The sequence below is a fragment of the Schistocerca gregaria genome, chromosome 4 (genome assembly GCF_023897955.1).
Source record: "Schistocerca gregaria isolate iqSchGreg1 chromosome 4, iqSchGreg1.2, whole genome shotgun sequence".
Classification (NCBI taxonomy): Eukaryota; Metazoa; Arthropoda; class Insecta; order Orthoptera; family Acrididae; genus Schistocerca; species Schistocerca gregaria.
In genome coordinates, this window is record NC_064923.1 from 564584513 (window position 1) to 564610575 (window position 26063).

Here is a 26063-nt window from a genome sequence, read left to right on the forward strand (position 1 = left end):
AAATGTCACAGCACACCACTTGGGAAGGAAGGAATGAAGATTTGGGCTTAACATCTCATCAACATCGAGGGCATTTGAGATGGATCACAATGTCAAGTCAGCAGTGCTCCTTCATAGGAACCATCCTAGCATCCCTGGAGTGATTTCACACAATCATGGAAAATCTACTTCTGGATGGTCAGACTTGGATTTGAACTTCTGCCTCACTCAGCCAGCCAGTTGGTTTCTGATTACCAGTGGAAACTGCAAATTTGGCAGTAAGGAATGAACACTCATGTATCTGAATGGGTTAAACACCATAACATGCATTAAAAACTTCACAGAAATTTGCCAGAGACCATTATAAATATATATTGTAAAGATGCAAAGTACCCAAACTAAAAAATTAGTGAAAGCAAAGTATAACAAGAGGACTCTTTAACCATACTCATATTCCTTTTTGGCTAAGAAATTCTTAGGGTCAATTTTCTCTCGGTGTGAAGCTCCTGAAAGTGTGGTGGTCACAACATGAGCTATATGGATAAACCACATCTACAGTGGAGAAACAAAATTAGTAAACTGATGACTGACTTGACACACAATTGACAAAAATTAGAAGTGTTCATTTCTTTTGTTAGTTCCCTCTACAGTTTTCTTTGCTGTCACCCAAAGGTAATACATTCCAGACAGTAATACTAGCTATGCCTCAGTTGGAGAGGTCCATACTTCAGCAGAGTAGCCTCTTTCCTTACATGGTCATTTATGTATAAGTTTGTTGAAACTAACAATGATCCACAAATGAGAAAGAAATCTCATTATTACATCAACACTGATAGTGTTTAGTTGCGATTTCACAAAAAATGGCTTCAAATAAATTAGAAATGTTACAAAAAATTGCAACTAATACAGGATTAAAAAAAACTGTACTAAAAGCAATGTGACGCATTAGTTAAAAGATATAGCAAAATATTTAAAACCTTTTGTGTCACATGATGCAAATTCTGGAACAGATCACATATTCTAATAGAATACACAATAAATTTGCTGGATTGACACACTACTAACTCAGACTTCATCAGTTATTTGGTAGCTGTTGCAAATTTAGTAATTTGCTCAATGAACGTGTAGAAGTAAATGAGAAAGTGAGGCCGGCCGGAGTGGCCGAGCAGTTCTAGGCACTACAGTCTGGAACCGCGTGACCGCTACGGTTGCAGGTTCGAATCCTGCCTTGGGCATGGATGTGTGTGATGTCCTTAGGTTAGTTAGGTTTAAGTAGTTCTAAGGGACTGATGACCTCAGAAGTTAAGTCCCATACTGCTCAGAGCCATTAGAACCATTTGAGAAAGTGAGCTATTACATTTGTATAAAATTAATATGCATTCACAATAAGATACAGAAAAAAATACGTTGGACCAAGGCATAGGTAATAGAATGGCACTAGGATAATAGAATAACCATATTATATTTTAGTGTGAAGTATCTAAACAGAGTGAAACTAACATCAAGATAATTGGAGATGGAACACTAGTGCCATTCTCCATAATGAGTACATCTTAACTTCCGATCTTTACTTGATTTGATCAAAATAGGGCTATAAGCGTGTCTTTAAAAATGAAGAAGTCACATACAATGTAACATGTACATTTTCATCATTTTCAGTTCCAGCTGTTTTTGGGCATCCTCTGACATGTTAATATCACACACACTGTCACAACATAACTTTTCCTTAAACACATAAATATATACTAAAAAACACTATACCTATACCCTTCTATACCAATTCTCCCATTTGTGCTAGAGCCCACACTACATTTCTTGAAAGTAGTAATTTACCTTTAAGAAGGAATTAGCTAATTTCCTCCCCATTGTGAAACATCATTACACAAAAGTTACATTATACACTTCCATTTGTCAGTATGCCATGATTGAAACAGCACTGTGGAAAGATCAAGATGTGATGGTGTCCCAAATTCCTGTCAAATAGTGTTATTGAACAAACCCAGGTGTGAGGTTCAACAACCAGACACAACTAATAATATGTGTACTAAATTGTGTGATCATGACTTGAAAACACATTTGTTCATCCTTAGAGGGAATAATAGTGTATGAAAAATTTACTGCTTTCTGTACATTAACTCTAAAAGGTGAATGCTAACAAGACATGTAGACCACAAATCAATACATGATTAGATGATATTACACTACTGGTCCATCAAAACTTACACTGAAAAAGGGAAATGAAGCAGAAAACTTAATTGGTGATGTATGCATCACTTGTGTTTGCAGCAAGCAGACAAGCATTGAGATTGAACAACTGAATGCACGTGTGGTGGAGGCTGAAACAAGACTGAAGACAGAGGTCACACGCATTAAGAAGAAGCTGCAGATTCAGATTACAGAGCTTGAGCTGTCACTTGATGTTGCCAACAAGAACAACATTGAGCTTCAGAAGACCATCAAGAAGCAGTCTCTGCAACTCACTGTAAGCATGACAGTCTAACTGTTGCTACTGATGATGTCAACCTTTTGCATTTTCAGGTCACTAATAATATACAATTTACTTCATAATTTAACCTAATTGTGAATGTAAGACGCCACCACCACCACCACCACCTTCAATAAAGACATTGTCTTATCCTTTTCTTATCTATTTAGCAAAGAAAATCTTTGTTCTTATCTATTTAGCAAAGAAAATCTTTGGCCCACTTATAATCCATAGTCCTGTCTAAATATCTCACACAACTTCATTTAATTTTTATTTTAAGTATCTACGTCTACATCCATACTCCGCAAGCCACCTGACGGTGTGTGGCGGAGGGTACCTTGAGTACCTCTATCGGTTCTCCCGTCTATTCCAGTCTCGTATTGTTTGTGGAAAAAAGTATAAATAGATAAGTGTCACATTATAAGAATAGATTACTACTCAAAAATTATAAGATACACCGAAAAACAAACAGGCATTCAGAAAAGGAACTTGCTAAGATTTATAATGTCAAAGGCTATTGTTAGGGTAGAGAGAGAGAGAGAGAGAGAGAGAGAGAGAGAGAGAGAGAGAGAGAGAGAGAGAGAGAGAGAGGTGGGGGGGGGGGGGGTGTTCACATCATCTTTGGTTGTAGACACATGGAAACTGTGGAAAAAAATTAGATATATTATATTGAAGGATATGTTCACAATATCATTTCTTCTGAAAGACGTTTCTTATAACACTTGTGCTCAAATACTGGGGCTTTCTTTGGTTTCAGGTGGTCAGAGAATCAGTGGAGGTATTGTAAAGTAATGAAAGACATCATTTTCAAGGGAATTCTACTTCATTTTCAAATCAATTCTAACACGCTACCACTCTGGCAAAATAGAGACACACTCAAAATGGTGGCAATATTATTTGTGTACAAAATAGTCTGTTTTTGTTACTGATTTGAGCTCTCATTAGTTGCAGTCATAACATTTCTGAATACAAAGTTAACAAAAACACACACTTTCTTTGTCATTTCTGCCTTTTCACCTAGATATTTATCTGATGTCTTATTAATTACAAAACCTCATATAACTCTGCAGGAGCTGCAAGCCCACTATGATGAAGTGCAGAGACAGCTCGCAGTAACTCTGGATCAGTACGGCATTGCCCAACGCAAGCTGCAGTCGATTGGGGCCGAACTGGAGGAAGTTCGTGGAAACTATGAAGCTGTAAGTACTGAATGTGTACAGGGAGTTATAGCATGCTGTTCTACAGTGGGTATTTCTTATCCACTAACATCCTTCCTATACTGCTAAAAAAATACGAGTGATTAAAATACTGAGATGTTCCTGATTATACTATTTCAAGTGATTCTTAACTTACTGCTCTAAACAAATAATTTAATGTACAGTATACAATTAGAAATCTATTGCACACAACTGGCTAGAGGTAAGAATTTATTTCAAAAGCTTAACTAAAAAACAGAAAGAAAAAATAGCAGTACTGCTAATGCCATACTTGTGTAATCTGCAGGCCCTGCGTGCTAAGAGGACTGCAGAACAGCAGTACGAAGAGAGCGTCTCCCGAATCAATGAGCTCACAACCATCAATGTCAACATCTCAGCTGCCAAGTCCAAGATTGAACAGGAGCTGTCGACCCTTGCTGGTGACTATGATGAGGTCACTAGGGAACTCAAGGTATGCAGATACTTCCCATTAATAATTTACAGGATGAGAAGTAAAAAAAGTACTCAACTACATTCTCTTTGCCCGCCCTGTACTATGTCTAAACCTTCCATGTTCAAGCAGTGATAGTATTTAGAATTTTAACATGCTACTCTGTGACTAATTGGCTGATGTGTTATGTATACACTAAGTGATTTTACACAAAACAATATAAGATCTTTCCTTCCAATCAGGCATCTGATGAGCGTTACCAGAGGGTCCAGATTGAACTGAAGCGCACTGTTGAGACACTTCATGAAGAGCAGGAACGCATTGTTAAAATTGAAGCCATCAAGAAATCATTGGAAATAGAAGTCAAGAACCTCACTGTCCGCCTTGAAGAAGTTGAAGCTAATGCCATCGTGGGTGGAAAGCGCATCATCAGCAAGCTGGAAGCTAGGGTATGTACATGCATGATCATTTTCAAGTTTTACTTATCTCACTTTCTCTGCAATGGTTTTGTTAAATATAGAAGATTTTTTGTCAGCCTTTAAGGAAAGCTATACCAGCATAAAAAAATCAGTGATGATGATTTCAGAAAAATTAAGGTTTCTAGTCTACAAACATACATTTCACTATCATTGTAGTATATCCTGCAAGAGCATTATCAGTTAAGTTCAGGTAATCACAGCAAATACGTGAAAAAAAAAAGAAAGAAATTGGGGCCACTAAACAGTGAAAATTGTATTTGAGTTAATAATGAATACACCAGAAGACTGATAAAAGATTAGTTCAGAAAACAACAGAGGTACATGAAGAGCTAATCAGTTACTGGAGAGAAAGGCTATAACAGAGCCCACACCCACAATAGTAATAATTAAAAAAATAATAGCAATTTATAATTTTACATCAGTGAGATATCTCCCACTTGATGGTCTGTTATTACCATTACTTTCATGTTTCCAATCATTTAAACAGTGAGGTAGCCTATCAGCAGTGAAACTTTCTTGTTGCAAGTACAGCAAAGTATAGTTGTTTGAAAATACTCCTACTTGCATTCATATACTCAGTTTGGGAACCATATGTAAAACTGGAAAGTACATCAAGGTGTAGTTGTAGTTTAGACTCACAGTGCCAAAACATGATTACATTTAAAGAAAAAGAAAAAAGAGATACAACATAAAAATTTGGCATGTGAGGTCAAGGTCAAATTATTAGACGTTTTGACCACTGTATGTAGCAAACACATTGGCTGTAGTTTACTATGAAACAATGAGAGAAAGGGATGCATTGCTGTTTAGAAGAAAAACATTGGTAAAACATCTATAACTAAAGATATACTTACACGATATATAAAAATCACAACAGTGTATAATCTATTATTCAATGACCAGTTTCAATCATAACAATCATCTTGAGATTGATCTAAAAAAAAGGAATGTTCATGTTTGTGAATCATATCATTATGATAAGTTATCAACATTATAAGTAATGGCATGTCACCTACGTACCTGAAGTTAACAAGAGATACAAATAAAATATATAGTCATGATGGGCATTATCATATGGTATAAAATAATGATAAAATATGGTACACACTCATGGGCCATAATATAGGGTGGTTGTTAGTACACTGTGCTTACAATTGCAGTACAAACAGCTGAGGGGGCTTGGTCACAAGGTGTCACTGACCATAAGCACTGTTTACAGTGGTATGTTATAAGTCAAGAACATGATATTTAACATACATGAAACAAAAAATTATAAGTTAAAATGAAATTTAAAAAAAGAGTTGGAAATTAAACACAGGTCCACAGCAGAGTTAACTGAAAGCAGCATCTCAGAACACAAAAAAACGCCACAGGCATAGCAAGCTCACAGAAACAGAGTGAAAAAACATGAGCAGTGCAGTACCAGGGCAGAAAACTGATACACTAACAACGTAAGAACATGCAGGAGCTACGACAGCCTGTCATTGGCAGAAATAGAGATCTGCAGGAATAATAAATGCCATCCAAAAAATATTGTCCATGATCAAAACGAATTGTCACCAAACATTTACTTTTCATTGTGTAGGACAGGATGTTGTAGTTCCTGCATGTCATGACTCTGTTCAATTTTTTTTTTCTGCCCTGTGGCTGCACCACCAAATTTTTTTTGGCTCTGTTTTTGTAAGCACATGGTGCCTGTGGCATTTTTTGTGTTTCTAGATTCTACTTTGTTAACTTCACTGTGTACTGTATACATCACAGGCACCTATTTGAGAGCTAACATTTATAATTTAAAGTAATATTTTCCTGTGGACCCATGTTTAAGCTCTAATCCTTTTTAATTGCATTTTTTATTCTATTTTGTGTATATCCAGAGGAAGTGATGAATGAAAATTTGTAGCAAGGCTAGATCTGGGTCTCCCACTGGGTAGGGATATGTGCTAACCACTACTCCACCCTGGCAAAGTGGCTTTGCACAAGTGCACGGACTACTGCATGTGTGCTAGGATAGTCTGTATAGTTGTGCAAAGCCACTATACCAGGGTGGTGTAAAGGTTAGTGCACCTGCCTAGTGAACACAAGACCCATGTTTAAGTCCCAGCCTTAGTACAAATTTTCATTCAGCACTTTAGTCTGCATAGTTTCATTTTATCATACTATTTTGTTTCGCACAGAATGTTAAGGATCATATCCCTGAATCTGTAACACAACATTTTGTGAACTGTGCTTATGGTCAACATGCCTACTGACCAAACACCCTCAGCTGTTTGTACTGCAGCTATAAACACAGTGTGTTAATAATAGCCTAACATTATGGGCCATCAGTGTTTACCATAATTTTATCATGTTTTCATACTATGTGATGATGCCAATCATGGCTATATACCTAATTTGGCTCTTTTGTTAACTTCAAGGACACTATTGTGATTGTTAGTTCCATCATAGATGGTTTTCATTTTTACACACTGATAACAGTGTGCGTGTTATGTGTAAGTGACTGCCATGGGTATGTGGGTATAGTGGGGTGATATCTGTGTTGTATCATGAAGAAAGAAAGGAGAGGGTGGAACCTGTTGCCAACACATAGCATATTTCTCTCAAATATCAGCCAGGGGCCCCCAATCTGATGGAAGGATCATCATCAACAGTGTCCCACACCCTCACTCCACAAGACACTGCAGAGATGTTTAGAATTTACTGCAGCACACTGGTGTAAAGTCAGTTGTCAGAAACTTTACATCACCACTTCTGCTCTCCTTGCTAGCTAAATGCTGATGGTCAGAATTTATTCCACCACCAGGATTCGAACTAACTATCTCCATATCAAGTGCCAATAGATGATGATGATGTCTGGTTTGTGGGGCACTCAACTGCGCGGTCATCAGTGCCCATACAAAGTCCCAATCTTTTCACCCTCCAATGTTTTACACAGTCCAATTGAGCCACTACCACGAATGATGATGATGATGATGATGATGATGATGATGATGACGACACAAACACCCAGTCCCCGGGCAGAGAAAATCTTGAACCTGGCCAGGAATCGAACCCGGGACCCTGTGCCAACACACAAGTGTGCATCAGGTGATCTTAGCTGAGTAGGCGGGTATGTGACAGGAAACGAAAGCAGAAATACTTGTTGCTTAAAAGTAAAAATCACCAGCAAGCATAAACAAAGTATGATAAGTGAGGGATAAATGAGAATAAATTGAAAGACAATGATTGAAGAATGAACTGATATTTAATACTGATTAAGAGAATGAGAATAATTTTGGAGAACAGACGTGAAGGGCATTGAAAGAAAATGGGCAGATGGTAAGTAACTGTTAATCCCAAGAAATGAGCAAACAGGTGGAGGAACAACTTTAAAATCTGGTATATAAGTGAAGAAACAAACAGAATGTTGAAAGAATAAGAGAAATAGGTTGATGTGAGGGGACTAAGTGATCCTATATTAAAGTTACAATTTGACAAATAACTAAAGGAATTCCACTCAAATAAGCCAGTATGTATTCATGTATATAGCCAGAGTGCTAAAGTCATGAGATATTCAGGACCTGGAAGAATTTGTATATTATATTATCTAAAATCTATGAAATAGGCAATACAGAACATGATTTTTGGCAAAACACTAATAAAGAGACCTGAGTATCTGAATAAGCAGCAAAATTACCATTACCTACAAGTTAATTTAAACCAGTCAGTTATTCAGCCAAGTGGTATCTTTTGAATCCCTACTAAAATGAATATTCTCTTATTGTACTTATTTAACTATTATACATTTTGGCTAAGGTTTGTAAAATAATAAGCATAAATTTATGATGGATATTTATATATTACACAGCTGCGAGACCTGGAACTGGAATTGGATGAAGAGAAGAGGCGACATGCAGAAACACTTAAGATCCTTCGCAAGAAGGAACGCACAGTTAAGGAGGTCATTATTCAGCAAGAGGAGGACCAGAAGAACATCTCTCTGCTGCAAGAGTCTCTTGACAAGGCCAACCAGAGGATCCAGATATACAAGAGGCAGCTCCAGGAGACGGTAAGTACTAGACTGCAGCTAGGTGTCAACATTCAGTTCTGTAGGCTGTTCAGTTGTGATGGTCCAGTCACTTAATTTTAATAATTTATTGTTCCGTATGATCTCATGCAGAAATTGTCCATTTTTATGACACTGGGCAGACCTCACTGAGGCATCTTCATATTTTCTAGGACACATTTCCCATGTATAAAACATCAGTAGCCACCATGTTTAAACACGTACCAGTTTAATTGGTTTTAGTGTTAAAAACTAAGACAGGATAAATGGGTCATGTAACAACTTCAAAATCAGGTGTCACCAAACAAAGGCACATATAAACAGCAGCTGTAATTTATGTATACATGGAAAGAGTCCCCCCTCCCTTTTAGAATGCAGCTTTAATTTCTGCAAATTTCAGTTGATATTTTCCAGTTTCCACAGTCTATGAAAAAAGACATGACACAAAGTGTCACTGCAATTTAAAAAGTAAATAAAAATTTTGGGTGACAAGTATGCAACAGTACTATGCATGCATCCTGATAATTGCCAAATACCTGTACACCTTAATGTATAGGATTACACTAAACTAAGTTCAAAGACATAGAATGATTAAAAAATATAATAAAAATTTCATAGGACATTACAGTCCCCCCATGAACCATGGACCTTCCCGTTGGTGGGGAGGCTTGCGTGCCTTAGCGAAACAGATAGCCACACCATAGGTGCAACCACAACGGAGGGGTGGCCAGACAAATATGTCGTTCCTGAAGAGGGGGCAGCAGCCTTTTCATTAGTTGTAGGGGCAACAGTCTGTATGATTGACTGATCTGGCCTTGTAACATCAACCAAAATTGCCTTGCTGTGCTGGTACTGCGAACAGCTGAAAGCAAGGGGAAACTACAGCCATAATTTTTCCTGGGGGCATGCAGCTTTACTGTATGGTTAAATGATGATGGTGTCCTCTTGGGTAAAATATTCTGGAGGTAAAATAGTCCCCCATACAGATCTCCTCGCGGGGACTATTCAGGAGGATGTCATTCTCAGGAGAAAGAAAACTGGCATTCTATAGATTGGAGTGTGCAATCTCAGATCCCTTGATCAGGCAGGTAGGTTAGAAAATTTAAAAAGGGGAATGGATAGGTTACAGTTAGATGTAGTGGGAATTAGTGAAGTTCAGTGGCAGGAAGAACAAGACTTCTGATCAGGTGACTACAGGATTATAAATACAAAATCAAATAGTGGTAACGCAGGGGCTGGTTTAATAATAAGTAAAAACATGGGAACACAGATAAGTTACTATGAACAAAATAGTGAACGCATTATTGTAGCCAATAGACACACAAAGCCCACGCGCTACCACAGTAGTATAAGTTTATATGGCAATGGAAATTGAAGAGGATGTAGATATGTAGACGAAGATGAAATGGGAGATATGATACTGCATTAAGAATTTCACAGAGCACTGAAAGACGTAAGCCGAAACAAGGCCCCAGGAGTAGACAACATTCCATTAGAACTACTGACAGCCTTGGGAGAGAGAGCCACGACAAGACTCTACCATCTGGTGAGCAAGATGTATGAGACAGGTGAAAAACCCTCAGACTTCAAGAAGAATATAATAATTCCAATCCCAAAGAAAGCAGCTGTTGACAGGTGTAAAAATTACCAAACTATTAGTTTAATAAGTCACGGCTGCAAAATACTAATAGGAATTCTTTACAAGCAAATGGAAAAATTGGTAGAAGCTGACCTTGGGGACGATCGGTTTTTGATTTCGTAGAAATGTTGGAACACGTGAGGCAATACTGACCCTACGACTTATCTTAGAAGATAGATTAAGGAAAGGCAAACCTACATTTCTAGCATTTGTGAACTTAGAGAAAGCTTTTGACAATGTTGACTGGAATACGCTATTTCAAATTCTGAAGGTGGCAGGAGTAAAATACAGGGAGCAAAATGCTATTTACAATTTGTACAAAAATCAGAAGGCAGTTATAAGAGTTGAGGGGCATGAAAAGGAAGCAGAGGTCGCGAAGGGACTGAGACAGGGTTGTAGCCTATCCCCCATGTTATTCAGTCTGTATATGGAGCAAGCAGTAAAGGAAACAAAAGAAAAATTTGGAGTAGGAATTAAAATCTTGGGAAAGAAATAAAAACTTTGAGGTTTGCCAATGGCATTGTAATTCTGTCAGAGACAGCAAAGGACCTGGAAGAGCATTGAACGGAATGAACAGTGTCTTGAAAGGAGGATATAAGATGAACATAAACAACAGTAAAATGAGGATAATGGAATGTAGTCAAATTAAATCAGGTGATGTTGATCAGATTAGATTAGGAAATGGGACACTTAAAGTAGTAGATGAGTTTTGGTATCTGGGGAGCAAAATAACTGATGATGGTCGAAGTAGAGAGGATATAAAATGTAGACTGGCAATGACAAGGAAAGCATTCCTGAAGAAGAGTAATTTGTTAACATCGGGTATGGACTTAAGTGTCAGGAACTCATTTCAGAAATTATTTGTATGGAGTGTAGCCACTTATGGAAGTGAAACATGGACAATAAATAGTTTAGCCGAGACAAGAATAGAAGCTTTCGAAATGTGGCACTACAGAAGAATGCCGAAAATTAGATGGGTTGATCACATAACTAAAGAGGAGGTACTGAGTAGAATTGGGGAGAAAAGGAATTTGTGGTAGAACTTGACTAGAAGATGGGATCGGCTGATAGGGCACGTTCTGAGGCATCAAGGGATCACCAATTTCGTACTGGAGGGAAGCGTGGAGGGTAAAAATTGTAGAGGGAGACCAACAGATGAATATGCTAAGCAGATTCAGAATGATGTAGGTTGCAGTAGTTACTCAGAAATGAAGGAGCTTGCACAGGACAGAATAGCATGGACAGCTGCATCCAACAAGTCTCTGGACTGAAGACCACAACAACAACAACAACAGGACATTACACAAACATGAAGAATCATAATTTTCCATCTGGTATGAGAATACTTGATCAAAAACTTGATGGTACAGGGAAGCTACAGTTAAATGCACAGTCAAGTCTACTATAGCATAAAACATTCTGTTGACTGAATTTCAGTGTTTTTGCAGGAAAGAGTGTATTTTTTTATTCTCTTCTATAGGAGGGCATGACACAGCAGAGTGTGACCAGAGTCAGGCGCTTCCAGAGGGAACTGGAGGCTGCTGAAGATCGTGCTGACACTGCAGAGAGCAACCTGTCACTGATTCGTGCCAAGCACCGCACCTTTGTCACCACGAGCACAGTGCCCGGCAGCCAGGTCTACTTGGTGCGTGAGACTCAGCACCACACCACCACTACAGAGAGCATGTAGGCAGCACACCAGCCACGGAGGGCTTTTGTGGAATACCACACGTGTCATCTGGCACTCTTGCAGCTTGTTCTCACCAAAGCTGCTTTAAGAACTCTACTTTTTTTAAGTTAAGGGTGAAACAATTTCTTATTTTATTGTAATCTGTTATGAATGGTGCAGTGTAGAAATTGGAAATCTTATAGATACAAAACAAATATTTTTGCACTTAAGTAATTGAGGAAAGAACTAACAGGTATTTTGAGAAGTCATATGTGCAAAACTGCATGAAGTTTCAAGATGGTTATTAGATGAAACTTCTCTGCCAGTGAACTTTATGTACAGTGACCAGTTTCTACCCTGGACTACGACCGATCGAATAATAAAACTGTTACATCGAACTAATTAAAAAAATCGGTTATCATCTTTAACGTCAATTGTATTCTTGTAATGACTGTGCAAAAAAAAGATAACAATTTTGTGATCTCTTGACTGGATGTAAGATGTGGCAGCGCTGACGGGAGTGTATTTCAGTACTAAGAACCGGGAACAGGACGGCCATTTTTTCTCGGTAAGGTGATCTTGAAGTAACTGAGATTAATATATAAGATTATAATATTTATATACTGTAATAAAGCTTTGATTTATATGTATGTTTATTTACTGGTGCACTGCTTAAGCCCTGTTCCTTAATGACAATGTGATATTCCATATGAGCTTTACTTTGTCGACTCAGAAGGGTATGATACAAACTGCCAGAACAGCACAGCACAATAACAATCTTCATATAATTTGGCTTATATTAGGAACAAGTGAATTGTAACATAATACTCGATGGAAATAATAAATGTATACCGAGAGTCACTTCTTATTCTTTTGCCTTAATTCTGCAGCCCACATTATGCCATGTAATATCAATATGTATCCCACTGCAAATTGTTGGTACACCAAAGCAGGCTTCCTCTATATCTTTCCCATAATTAGTTTTCCAGCAGGTGCAGTCAGGATTAATTTATAAAAGCATTAAAATTTAGCAAATGATCTATTTTAGAGGTAAAAAGTACCCTTCAAGAATTCAAGATATAGGAATTCTACATAGTCTTTTTCTTTAATTGCAGTCTTTCCATTAGTAACTGACATATAGGGTGCAAAATTAGACACATAACACTGAGTACTTTTGACCAGAAAAATGATATCTTTTTAAAATGTATAAAAACTTTCATTCCTGTAATCATTTTTGATAACATATCATCAACAGCAATGAGACTCCTTAACAGAAGCTCCTTTTCTGTGCACAGTTTTCAACTTTTTGCCCATTCCTAGCGTCATCAGATACAATGCATTTTTCAAGTGACTGGAAAGATGAGAAGAAAATACTGGTTTCAAATTTTTCTCATAAAAGATTATATATAATCAATTTTATGCATCAGTTTTGATTATGAAACTGTAACTGAGAAACCTCTAATTTTTTCCCCCCTCGCTGTAGTTGACAACTGTTAAATCTCATTGCAATGCAAGAGAAATCTTGAAGCAAGAGACAGGAATGCATTAAAATAATGAAAATCCCATATGGAAAAACAACAACAAAGAATGAGTAAAAGCAGCTACTCTCGTGTAGCTGACTGATACATGAAGCACAGAAACATTTAACCCCTCATACACATCTACTTTCCAAACGACTGCTCTTTTGAAGTACACGCCTACTAAGATCGACAACTAAATACGTCCACCTGTGGAGACACAGGCAGTTATTGTTCATGGGTGGCTGCTCAGGCTGACTGGAAGGCATGTGGCAAACTGGAGAGAGTAAGGTGAGTGGTGCAAGGAGGGAATCTGGAGGTAATGGGACACATGATAGAGGGGAAGACTGGTGGAAATGGTAAACAAGGGAAGAAAGAGATGACAGTCACAAAATTGAGACTGAGGGGGCATAAAGTAAGTTCAATGTTCGGACAGAAGAGGAAACAAAATTACCAGTGTGGAATAACTCAACTTGTAGATGTCATGTGCAACTGTGACTGCAGGTAAACTGCAATTAAGTGTCAATTTTTAGTTTATAATTCCATGCAACACAAGGCACTTGGACATATATAAGTCCTTCAGAAAAAGACACAGATTTTCAATTTAAGTAGCATACAAAATGATGATGTCAGCAAGCTGTTACAGTGATTGCTATTGTATACACTGCCACAATATTTCCATTTACATAACAGAACTGTCCTTCATCATTTTTTTAGTTAGTTTTAACCAGTATTCATCCAGTGTACATTACACTCAGATTATCAATCATAGTAACATCTGTATTATTTTAAAGATACTCCCCAACAAAACACCTGAAATAGCTTTTGGAAAATAATGACAGCATTCTTAAGAAACTTTTTTATAGTCCATGTACAACATAGCAATAACGTCACTGCCATTGCATAGAGCAGATATTTTATTATTTACATTTTGCCACATTGCTACTACAAAACATATTACTATCTTATAAAATATCTATGAGAAACATTTCCAGCAGTATTTTGTCAGTTGTCACCTTTGCACATATCCCTAACTTGTTCTAATTGTACTGCTCTAGATTGTGTGTGTTTCCAAAAGCAGAAAAGGACTCATTCTTTTTGACAAACACCAATGCATTAAGTGAATATTAAGCTACCAATAGACAAAAAACAACAACAGCATCTATTTAAGATAACTGAGGAAGCAGTTCCATTTTTCAGAGAACAAGTTTCCTTCTAATTTATTAGGCCACACTTAGCACAAATAGTAACATTTAACTGTTTAGCTGAGTGTAAAAATTAAGTCTGGAAGAGTTGTTTGTCTTCTGTTAATGTATACTTTGACTCTTTCTGCACCCCTCTGATGGTTCTCCTCCTTGATGTGATCCATAGAACACAATGAATGAATGTTCCAATGAATGACAAGAGAGAAAAAACGAGCTCAATGGTAGAGTAATAGAAAGGGACACAGGTATTGTGAGAACGCAGCATATGCTTGAGGCAAAGGCATTCACATGAGGGTGGGAGCCCTCCAGCCAACAACATAGCTAAGTTTTATTTATAACAGTTCAAAACAAAAACAAATTTGACCCATGTAGACATTGATACCAGCTTACTTCATTCACACCTACTGTATTACCCATCGGAAACAGGCAAACAGTGTTAGTTCGAAACATTGCAAAGGGAAAAGTTGCAAGAGAGGAGGTACTAGTCACCTGTGCACAACAATAGCCAAACCTTGGAGGGTGCTTGCATAAAATGTTATAGGCTCCAAAATGCAGCAGAGAAAAATGCTGACCAGAGGTGTCAGGGAAGTGATGGTCACATACAGTGATAACACAACAATCTGTGAAAACAAACAGCAATATAATTGCATACAAGAAGTGACAGTAAGAAAGACACCACCGAAATACAACATTCAACTGATTAAACAACTGTCACAGCAAAGTATTTAAATATTAAGAGAGATGTAAACTTCCTGGTGGCAAGTCGTCTAACCCACCGCAAGCACAGAAAATCTCAATTTTAAATACATTTATTCTCTATAATTTGTTGTCACATCTATGAAATAGCCATAGCATCAAATTTGTCTCACTGAGAACAATACCTCTCACTTTGTAATAGTGGCTTAATTTTCTGCAGATTTGATTGTAAAATTACTATCACATATTTAGTATTCACAGACAGAGGGAGAAAATAAAAGATGAATTTAAAAGATTTAGCAATTGTTAAGTCTTATAAAAGCAAGGGAAATCCTCAGTTTACTGTATTAGATATGTTGATACAATTCTAATTTTCCATTACACTGTCCCACAAAATTTGATTACATCTTTAATTTCCAAATCTCCAGAGAAACATGGGAAAGAATTTAATTAGTTCCAAATGTAAGTTTTTTATCACATCTGACATTTAATAGTGAATTTCAGTTATTGTTTTTATCACCACATGCAGATATTCTTTTTTGCATTTTATACAAAAAGCTGTGTTGAATACAACATAAATAGGAATCTTTCATTTAAATTGCACATCATAAAAGATGGTGTTAGTTACGTAATTGCAAATTATCAAATATTATAATTTTTCTGTTGCAAATTTTGGTATTAGTACATCATAGCCTTGAATGAGTCAAAGTTTTTTACAGCACTTCCTCCTCATCTGTTTCTTTGCTGGAGGAACAGTTGCTACTTATGGAGTTCAGAGGAGCTACAATTTTGGGTGGGGAGAGTGGGGATGGGAAAAAAGATGATCGTGACAAGAAATACTGTAAGTTAACTAGAAGTCATAACAATAAGAAACTGAAGAGCAGGGCACAGAAACATTCTCTGTTTAACCTTCCTGAAGAGATTTCTTATTGTCAGATTGTATTAGTGGCACCAATGGAACATGTCAGTTATGTAACTCTTGATGTTTTCAAATGCATCACTGGGGTTGCTGTTCACATCAGTATGAAGACTACATCACTACTGAGTGGTAAGAAAAGTCCTAGAAGTAGTTTTTAGTGGAATATGGTAATGGTAAGTTTCAAGAATCAATGAGACCACAAAAGTATCTGTCCAGCCACAGAAATTTTCCCAATTTCAACTGGGTCTATTTTCTGGTAAACAGTTCTGAAAGGAGAGCTGAAGAATAAATGTACACTACTGCAATACCCAGAGCTAATTGTCTGAATCACACCAAAACTGGAGGATATGTAGAACAGTGTAAACATAAAAAGAGATTAAGATTTCAGAGAGCTGGTGCACACGTAGGCCTAGCAGGGGCTTCTTCTGTGTGATAGGCAGGTGTGCTACTCCATGCTGGTATGCCTTACTGACACCAAAGGGAGAAATACCAGCATGTGAAAAAGTTTGAGTGACACAGAATGATTGGTCTTGACATTGTAGCTCTTACAACAGAGAGGTGCACGTGGAATAGTTTGACTGAAAAGGCTCACACACAGCATGGGTATTGGACAACACAATGTGACTACGGCACGGGATGATCAACATCTTGTCCCCATAACTCAATTGACATAGCAGCTTCATCAACAGTATTGGCTGGACACTGAAGCACTGCATTGAGTGTCAGTGTGCTTGCATCAACAGTTCAACATTGTCTCCTGTGAGTTGGAGTGGAGGCACATGTGCCGTTGCATCAGCTTCAATTGACTAGAAACCACTGAAGCTTCAATATGTGAACACTATCACTGATGCTCTGAGTATCAAAATATAATGTTGTCAAATGAGTCCCACTTTGACTTGTCCAACAATAATGGCCATGTATGTATTAGGCACTACCATGGTGAATGCAACTGGGCAGACTGCATTGTTGAGAGACATAGTGGACCAACACCAAGTGTGACTGTTTGGGCCACCATTGGATATACCGTGTGCCCTCACGTGCCTCTTCCATATTGAGGGCAATCTGAACAGCAAACATTACATCAGGAAGGTTTTAGGACCTGAGTCACTGCCACTCCTGCTGGTAGGTCCATATGTTGTTATTTCTACAGGACAATTTCTAAGTACATGTGGTGAGGAATGTGCAAGTGTTCTTCAAAGAACGATAGTTAATACAGCTTTTGTGGACTGCATGTTCACGTGACATATGACCCATCATAAAGGTTTGGGATGTAGTTAATCTGCAACTTGATTCTTCTGGTTCTCCCACAACCACTACCAACACTTCATGGACATGCCTACAAAGCACAAAGCAGTGTGTTCTCCACCAGACAGTGTATTCTCCACCTGAATGTCCACGCCTTCTATGACCCCACTCCACAATATCTAGAGGCTCTGATTGCAGCATAGCTTCACACTGTACTGACTTCTCAAGGTCAAAGTGCACAAACAGCTCTGCAATTCTAATCATTTGTGTATTTTGTGTCCCAAATCTGTGGAATGAATTTCCTTGTAATCATGTCCCCTCCTTGGTGTAGCAATTTCCACAAACAGTAATGTTGTCACAGTAACAATGGCAACTAGTATTTCAGAATACTGCAGGTTGGGCAGAATAACAAGCATTAAGGAATACCTACTTATTATATACGTATACCATTCATTGTTCATTCACACGTCATGTTCCATAAATACCATAATCATAGAGAATCTTCTGGGATGTGGAATGAACCAAGATATACACCGAGGTAACAAAAGTCATGAGAAACCTCCTAATATCATGTTGGAACTCCTTTTTCCTGGTGCAGTGCAGCAGTTCGGCATGGCATGGACTAAACAAGTCATTGGAAGCCCCCCTGCAGAAATACTGAGCCCTGCAGCCATCCATAACTGCCAAAGTGTTGTCGATACTCGGAATTCATGTCGGGCACATTAGGTGGCCAAATCATTTGCTCAAACTGTCCAGAATGTTTGAACCAGTCATGAACAATTATGGCCTAGTGACATGGTGCATTGTCATCCATGAAAATTCCACCATTTTTTGGGAATATGTAGTTTATGAAGGGCTGCCAATTGTCTCCTAGTGGCCAAAGATAACCATTTCCAGTCAATGATTGGTTCAGTTGGACCAGAGAACCCAGTTCATTCCATGTGAATGCAGACTGCACCATTACGGAGCCACCACCAAGTTGCACAGTGCCTTGTGGAGAACCTGAGTCCATGTCTTCATGGGCACTGCACCCCACCCCCAATCAGCTCATACCAACAGACATCTAGCCCCTTAACACCAAAGTTTGGCGCACTGCCCTAAAATATATGTTCATCAAACATCCCACATTCCCATTCCTGCAGTTTTTTCATGCAGTGTTGCTCATCTGTTGGTACCGACAACTCTACACAATTGCCGGTGCTCCTTGTCGTTAGGTGAAGGCCATCGGCCAACGTGTTTTCCATGGTGAGAGGTAATGTCTGAGATTTGGTATTCTCAGCATACTCTTGACATTGTGGATCTCAGAATATTGAATTCCCTAATGATTTCCAAAGTGGAATGTCACATATGTCTAGCTCCAACTACCATTCCACATTCAAAGTCTGTCAATTCTCAGTGTGCAGACATAATCGTGTCGGAAACCTTTTCTCATAAACCATCAGAGTACACATGACAGCTCTGCCAGTCCACTACCCTTTTGCACCTTGTGTATATGATACTACTGCAACCTGTATATGTGAATATTGTTATCCCATGACTTTTGTAAAATAGACAAATAACAAAATTCAGTCTCTTTCAATAAAAATGGAACAGAAAATGGAATCTTGGCAGGTAGTTGCACTTATCGGGACATCATTTGAAAATCACAGCAACTGAGCATATATACATCTAATGTAAATTACAATGAAAGCATTAAAGGATAGGAATAAGGTCTACATAAACAGAAATCAGCATTATGCTCCAGGCCCTGCAAGATAATGATTTTGTACTCAACAGTTCTTAATTTCCTAACACAGTATTGGATCTGTATATACCCATAATGTAGATGTAACCACAATGGAGGGATACCTGTGAAGAGGCCCTACTAATCTGTGGTTCCTGAAGATGAGTAGCAGATGCATGGGCAACAGTCTGGGTGATTGACTATTCTCCCCTTGTAATGTTAGCCAATATGACCTTGCTATGTTGGTACTGCCAACAACCAAAACAAGAGGAAAACAACAGTTATTATTCCTTCTGAAGGCATACAGTTCTACAGAATGGTTTAATCATGGTGGCAACTTCTTTAATAAAACAGTTCATCATTTGGATCTCCTAGTGAGAGATTATTCAGGAGGATGTCATGAGGAAAAACAAAACTGGCATTATATGTTTCAGAGTGTGGAATTTCAGATCACTTAACAGGATAGGTAGGTACATCAGAGAATTTACAAAGGGAAATGGATGTGATGAAGTTAGATTTAAAGGGACTAAGTGAAGTATGGAGGCAGAGGAACAAGAATTCTGAGGTGAGTACAGGGTACACAAGCAAAATCAAATAGGGATAGTGCAGAAGTAGGTCTAATAATGAATAAGAAAATAGTAGTATGTGTAGGCTGCTTTGAACAACATAGTGAATGTATTTCATAACCAAGATACATATAAAGCCAATAACCATCACAGCAGTTCAAGTTGACATGCCAATTGGCTCTGCAGAAGAAACACTGAAAGAATGTATGATGAAAGATGACAATTTAATTGTGATGAAGTAGTGAAATTCCATAGCAAGAAAAAGGAAGAGAAGGGAAAATAGTAGGAGAATGTGGATTGGGGAAAGGAATGAAAGGGGAAGTCACCTGGTAGAATTCTGCACAGGACATAATTTAATCATTGCTAACACTTGGTTTAATAATCATAAAAGGAGACTGTGTACGAGAAAAAGGCCTGGAGACACCAGAAGGTTTCTGACAGCTTACGTAACGACTGGTATTTCAAAATCAGATTTTAGAACGTTTAACATTTCCTGGGGAAATGTGGACTGTGGCCATAAATCATTGGTTATGAACTTCAAATGAAAACTGAATAAACTGCAGAAAGGTAGAAAAATAAGAGAGATGGGACATGTATAAATTGAAAGAACTGAGGCTGGGGAAGGTTACAAACAGTTCCTGGATGCAGAGGAATGAGGCACAAATTTGTGGCCTGGTGCCACCTGGTGTGTTGCTTGGACTCCCTCTGGCCAACGGTGGCCAGGCTGATGGGCTCTTGGGGGTGACTGTGGAGACATGGGGCAAAGCTGAAATGGCCTGCTCTAGAGAAGATGTGACACAGTTGATTGGTTGACTAAGAAGTTCTGCATGCAGTCCGTCCACTTGAAGACAGAGCTGCAGTTCACTTATCAAGGCTCACATACAAAATTGATTAATATTGTTGCCCTGTGAGCTTAATTAACCCAAATGAATATTAAATCGTAACCATCTTGAGAGGACAAAAGTGGCAAGCATGTTTAACCTGACAAAGCAAGAAACAATTATGTACTTATTTATACTCTAACTGCATAACAGCAAATTTCTGGACATTCTGTAAACAAATAATTATGAGATTCACGTAATTTTACCTGGAACATTTACAAGGAAATCTTACCAATAAGATGATTTCTAGTGAAATCAAGTTACATTTTGTTTTTATTGTATTCTTTGTAAACAACAATTATTTTGTGTACATGATGAATGTATCGTGACATGTCAATCAAATTTTTACACTGTGAATGGAAATAGAGTTATTCATTTGATACAAAGCATATTCAAATATATATATATACAAAAATGTGTCAAAACATACATTTTTACAAAGTCCATCTCATCGCACTTATGCATTATAGAGAGATACCACAATGTCATACAATCTGTTATCACAGATTATTTAAAATAACTTCGAAACTGGAAATTATGAACAAAGGAAATTAATGAAGTATTGACTGTGATCAAGCATTAATATTGCTTCAATTTTAGATATTGGAAGACTGGATATTGTTGGTTCACTACAGTTATTTCATTGTTTAATTGTTTCTGATTACAAGAAATTCTCTCTCTCTCTCTCTCTCTCTCTCTCTCTCTCTCTCTCTCTCTCTCTCTCTCTCTCTGTGTGTGTGTGTGTGTGTGTGTGTGTGTGTGTGTGTGTGTGTGTGTGTGTGTGTGTGTAAGGGGGCCCATGGACATGTGCTAATGTATTTGTTTGCAATTTGTAACCCCTCTGTTCATAAGTGGTCTCTTACACTGCAGTTGTTAACCATATTTTCAACTGCCTTCTTCCAAATTGTTCTCTTTGACATCCCCTGAACAGTGCAATTTTGTTTCTTTTCAGAAGGTTTCATTCACAATAGCACAACTGTTATCAGCTACAGAAGTAACTTCCAAGAACATATAACTTATTACAACATTAATCTTTTGCAGTTTGAAATTAGCACAATTGTATTTTAGAACTTTGTATATTAGCGATATATTGATATAGTAACTGCACTCTCTTCAGAGCAATAAACAATTATTTTATATGTTATTCATGTTTGTCTTCATTCCTCTTGAGGTGTTCCTATCTTCCACAACCATACTGTCATGCAAAGGAAAAGACGTTTCTTTCTTTTTTACATTACGACAACAATAGCTTTATTAAATAATGAACTACAAGTCCATTCTTTGGAGTTAATGGGCAACATTGTAGGATAACACAATGAATTGTACTTAAATCACAAAGTCTAATTGCTCCAATATAAAATTTACACATAAATAATTGTCATAACAAAAATGTTAAAACAAAAACTAAATCAGAATAAGCATTTCCTGATAGACAAAACTGATACTATGCAGTTAACAATTACATTGCTTTCTTTAATCAATATTACAATGATTTAAATAATCTTAAAAGACCTATGCAAAACAGCATAACAACATACTAAACGAAATTACAAAAAATGGCCACAACTGATCTCAGTAGTTTCTTCATTCCACTAACAACAAGAAAAAATTCAAAATGGACTCTTGACAGCACAATGTGGAAGCCGCATTATATATACTAAAATGCTATGTGGCAAATGGTATTTAGAGTGGCACACAACCCACTACATACAGTACTGTGACACAAAAAGTGTGATGTATTTTTTTCTTACACTATGAAAAATAAATTCATGTGTTCAATTTTTTTCACAATGTTTTAGCAGCTGCTATTCAAAAGGAAATAACAATAAAAAAGGAGTGATGATGGGGCAAGCACCAGCAAAGATTGGAAATCACCCTACATACATTCTGGTATAATAACCAACCTAAGGAACATGAAATTCTCATAAGCTGCAATTCATTCAACAATCCGCATGTAATACTTATGAGATGTTCCAGCACAATAAATGGATACAAGAATGCGCAATAAAGATCGCATAAATACAATTAGGCTGGATTTTGTATTATATCATAATCAACAAATGCCTGGAGGGAACCAGATGTAATAGAATCAAGAATCCACTTTGCAGACACACAAATAGCCATATTATTCCTCGTTTGGCCACCAACAACAATAGCTGCACTACGAGCAGCAGTCACAATCTTGCCTCCACAAAGCTGCACCAGTTCTTCAAGATCCTCCTTCGGTGGGGAACTGTCAGTCACAACAAAAATTGGACCAACAGTGCTGAACAAGTCTTGCTGAAATGTAGGACCAAAACTCTGCCTCTCTATGCGATTTTTCTGTGGAAAGAGATTTAAAATTAAACTAGCATCACTGGCAAAATATTTTTTTTAAGTTTCAGGTTACAGGCAACTCAAATTAATTTTTAGTTTTATTGTGAAGGACTGAAACAATGAAAATTAGTAACAATGCAGTAAATATTCACACAACGGAGTAAGGTAATTAATTTTTTGCAAAATCAACAGAAAAGCAATAGATAAGAAGAAAATACCAAAAATAGGTATGAAGAGACATTAAACAGAATTGGGGAGGATACGAATTTATGGCCAAGCTTGACTAAAAGAAGTGATTAGTTGACAGGACATCTCAAGGTGATGGAAAAATTTTAGAGGCAGACCAAGGCTTGACTACAGTAAGAAGATTCAAATCAATTTAAGTTGTGGAATTTCCTTTATTGTGGAACCTGAAGCATATACTATGCCACAGTAGAACGTCCATGCAGAGAATTGGAAAACAGTATGCTGCTTGATATTTTATTTGTGTATATAAGCTTATTTCAGTTTTATTGCCTTTGTCAATACAAATCCTGACGTTGTAGGTGGAAATATGTCAACTCTGGGTAAACCATTACTGCTTTATGTAATTGTTGGTTGTAATATTATTTTCAGCAATGTTTTAAACTTGTTCAATAATTTGTTGTTGCACATTTTAGAATCTGCTTTCCAATTCTTTGCATAAGCTGCAGAAGTTAGCTACATAGAGACAAAGAGGGCTGTACAGGATAGATTAGTGTAGAGAGCCGCATCGCACCAGTATTTGGACCATAGATCACCACGACAACAACAACAACACAACAGATGTATCTAGCTATTACAAATATATACACTCTAAGAAAAAGAAACAAGGCACCATGAAGGAACTATGTGATTGGGACAGAAATTGGTAGGTGTGATTTAGATGTGCAGAGAAAAAAAAGATTACAATTTCTGAAAAGTTGAATGATTTATTCAAGAGATAGAGCTTCACAAATTGAGCAAGTCACTAATGCATTGGTCCACCTCTGGCCTTTATGCAAGCAGTTCCTCAGCTTGGCACTGGTTGGTTAAGAGTTGTTGGATACCTTACTGCGAGATATTGTGCCAAATTCTGTCCAACTGACATGTTAGATCATCAAAATCCCAAGCTGGTTCGAGGATCCTGCACACAATGCGTCAAACTTTCTCAACTGAAGAGAGATCCAGTGACCTTGTTGATCTACATAGGGATTGGCAAGGCCCAATACAAGCAGCAGAAACTCTCACTGTGTGCAGGAAATCATTATCTTGCTGAAATGTAATCTCAAGATGGCTTGCAATGAAGGGCAACAAAATGTGGAGTAGAATATCATCAACATGGCACCCTGCTGTAAGGGTACCAAGGATGACAACCAACAGGAGGACCCCTTTAATCGTTATCTGTGCACTCTTAGAGAACAGTGTTGTATCAATGATATTCTACACCTTGTTTTGTTGCCATTCATGGCAAGCCATCCTGGGCTTACATTTCGAAAAGATAATACCCTCCCACAAATGGAAATAGTCTACTGCTTGTCTTCATACTAGCTAAACCCTACCTTGGCCAAAAACTTCATCGGATCTCTCCCCAATTTTTGTGAAGCTCTTTCTCTTGAATTAGTCATCCAATTTTTCTGAAATTGTAATCATTTTTTTGTCTACACATGTACATAACGTCTAACAATTTCTGTCCCATTCACACAATTCCTTCACTGTGCATCTCTCCCCCTCCCCCACCCCACCCTTCTTTAGAGTGTATTTTCAAAGTGTATGTGCATCTTTTTCCATTATGTTTCACATCATAACATTTATTGTGAATTTCATCTATTATGGAACACACAGATAATTTAACCTTTGTTTTTGAGCAAGTGTCAATAGCTGTTAAATATTTCAAGAAATTCATGACATACAGCTTTACAAGTATTTACAAATGGTTTCAGTCACTGACCATCATCATGCTACTTGCATAAACAAATCAAACACTAAAGTTAGAAAAAATCACATCACTGAGTTCTATTTTTGAAGACTATGGCATAAATTTTGTTCATAAATTGCGAGAAATAGTTACTCTATTACCATACATCAGCTGCACATCAGAACAATTTTATAATTACGAAAACTATTACATTCCTGCAGTGTGCAGCCAATAAATGCTAAAAACATATGGAATATAATAAACATTACTGTAAACACATTATCAAAACATGAAGGCACAACACATTCTGTAAAAATTACAAGTGTCACATAACTATATCACACACACTTATGGGGGATCAGCTAGAAATGATTTCACACTTTATGAAATGAATGCAATGTGGAAATGGTCAAAAAAGAATAGTAAACACAAAATGACTGTTTAGTGAAGATGGGTGCGTCTTAATATTTTCTAAACGAATAGTTTCCATTATATAGTGATATTTCATTGTTCACCCATTATGGCACTGGACTTGTGCCTTTACAGGAGCAATTTCTCACTTTTTCTGTTTCTTCATCCTCCTCCTCCAAGCAACTTCTTCTGCCTGCTCTATCTCCGGTGACAATCACTTTTAATTTTTTTCTCCATAACTCACTTATCCACTAAAGAATAAACCACTTCCCTTTTCTGTGTCAGTTTGTTACTATTATAGATGACCCAGGCACAAATTACACAATATTCAAGATATTATTGAACACATTACATGTGTTGTGCATTTATGTACTATTTGGCCAATAACTCACACACCCAAATTTATTTAAGCCCACGTACCCAGCAATATATTGCATTCTTCAGCAATATATTGCATTCTTCAGCAATATATTGCATTCTTTCCCAGATACTGTGGGTGGAGGATGGAATCCTGGGATGACCAAATTGATTTGTTGTGTACAGACACTGGGTGGTTTCAGAGCACTTGGGGAGTAAAGGCAGATGAGGAATTTATCATCTTGAATACATCCCACTCACTCCAATGCCCTCAAAACTGCAGCTCTGTGTCATAGATCACAAATTTATTCAGTACGCTGATCGTGACATCACAAATAAAGTGCATAACTAAACAGCCGAATTAGTCACCTT

General features: G+C 37.5%; 2 protein-coding genes across 9 annotated transcripts in view; one reads left to right on the top strand and one right to left on the bottom strand.

Moving 5' to 3' along the window:
* The window catches only part of LOC126267991 (paramyosin, long form), a 179824-nt gene extending 167023 nt beyond the window's left edge, over nt 1–12801 (top strand). For all 4 annotated transcript variants that reach the window (XM_049973353.1, XM_049973352.1, XM_049973354.1 and 1 more), the window contains exons 14-19: nt 2266–2461; nt 3535–3663; nt 3968–4132; nt 4354–4560; nt 8435–8635; nt 11752–12801. In XM_049973353.1, the coding sequence (XP_049829310.1) occupies nt 2266–2461; nt 3535–3663; nt 3968–4132; nt 4354–4560; nt 8435–8635; nt 11752–11961 (1108 nt within the window). In that variant the 3' untranslated portion in view covers nt 11962–12801. The remainder of the gene's footprint in view (nt 1–2265; nt 2462–3534; nt 3664–3967; nt 4133–4353; nt 4561–8434; nt 8636–11751) is intronic.
* An 8591-nt stretch (nt 12802–21392) lies between these two features.
* LOC126267990 (uncharacterized) overlaps nt 21393–26063 on the bottom strand; it is a 224314-nt gene continuing 219643 nt past the window's right edge. For 4 of the 5 annotated variants that reach the window (XM_049973347.1, XM_049973351.1, XM_049973350.1 and 1 more), the window contains one exon: nt 21393–23014. In XM_049973347.1, the coding sequence (XP_049829304.1) occupies nt 22718–23014 (297 nt within the window). In that variant the 3' untranslated portion in view covers nt 21393–22717. The remainder of the gene's footprint in view (nt 23015–26063) is intronic. The other variant, XR_007549062.1, reaches the window with a different exon arrangement.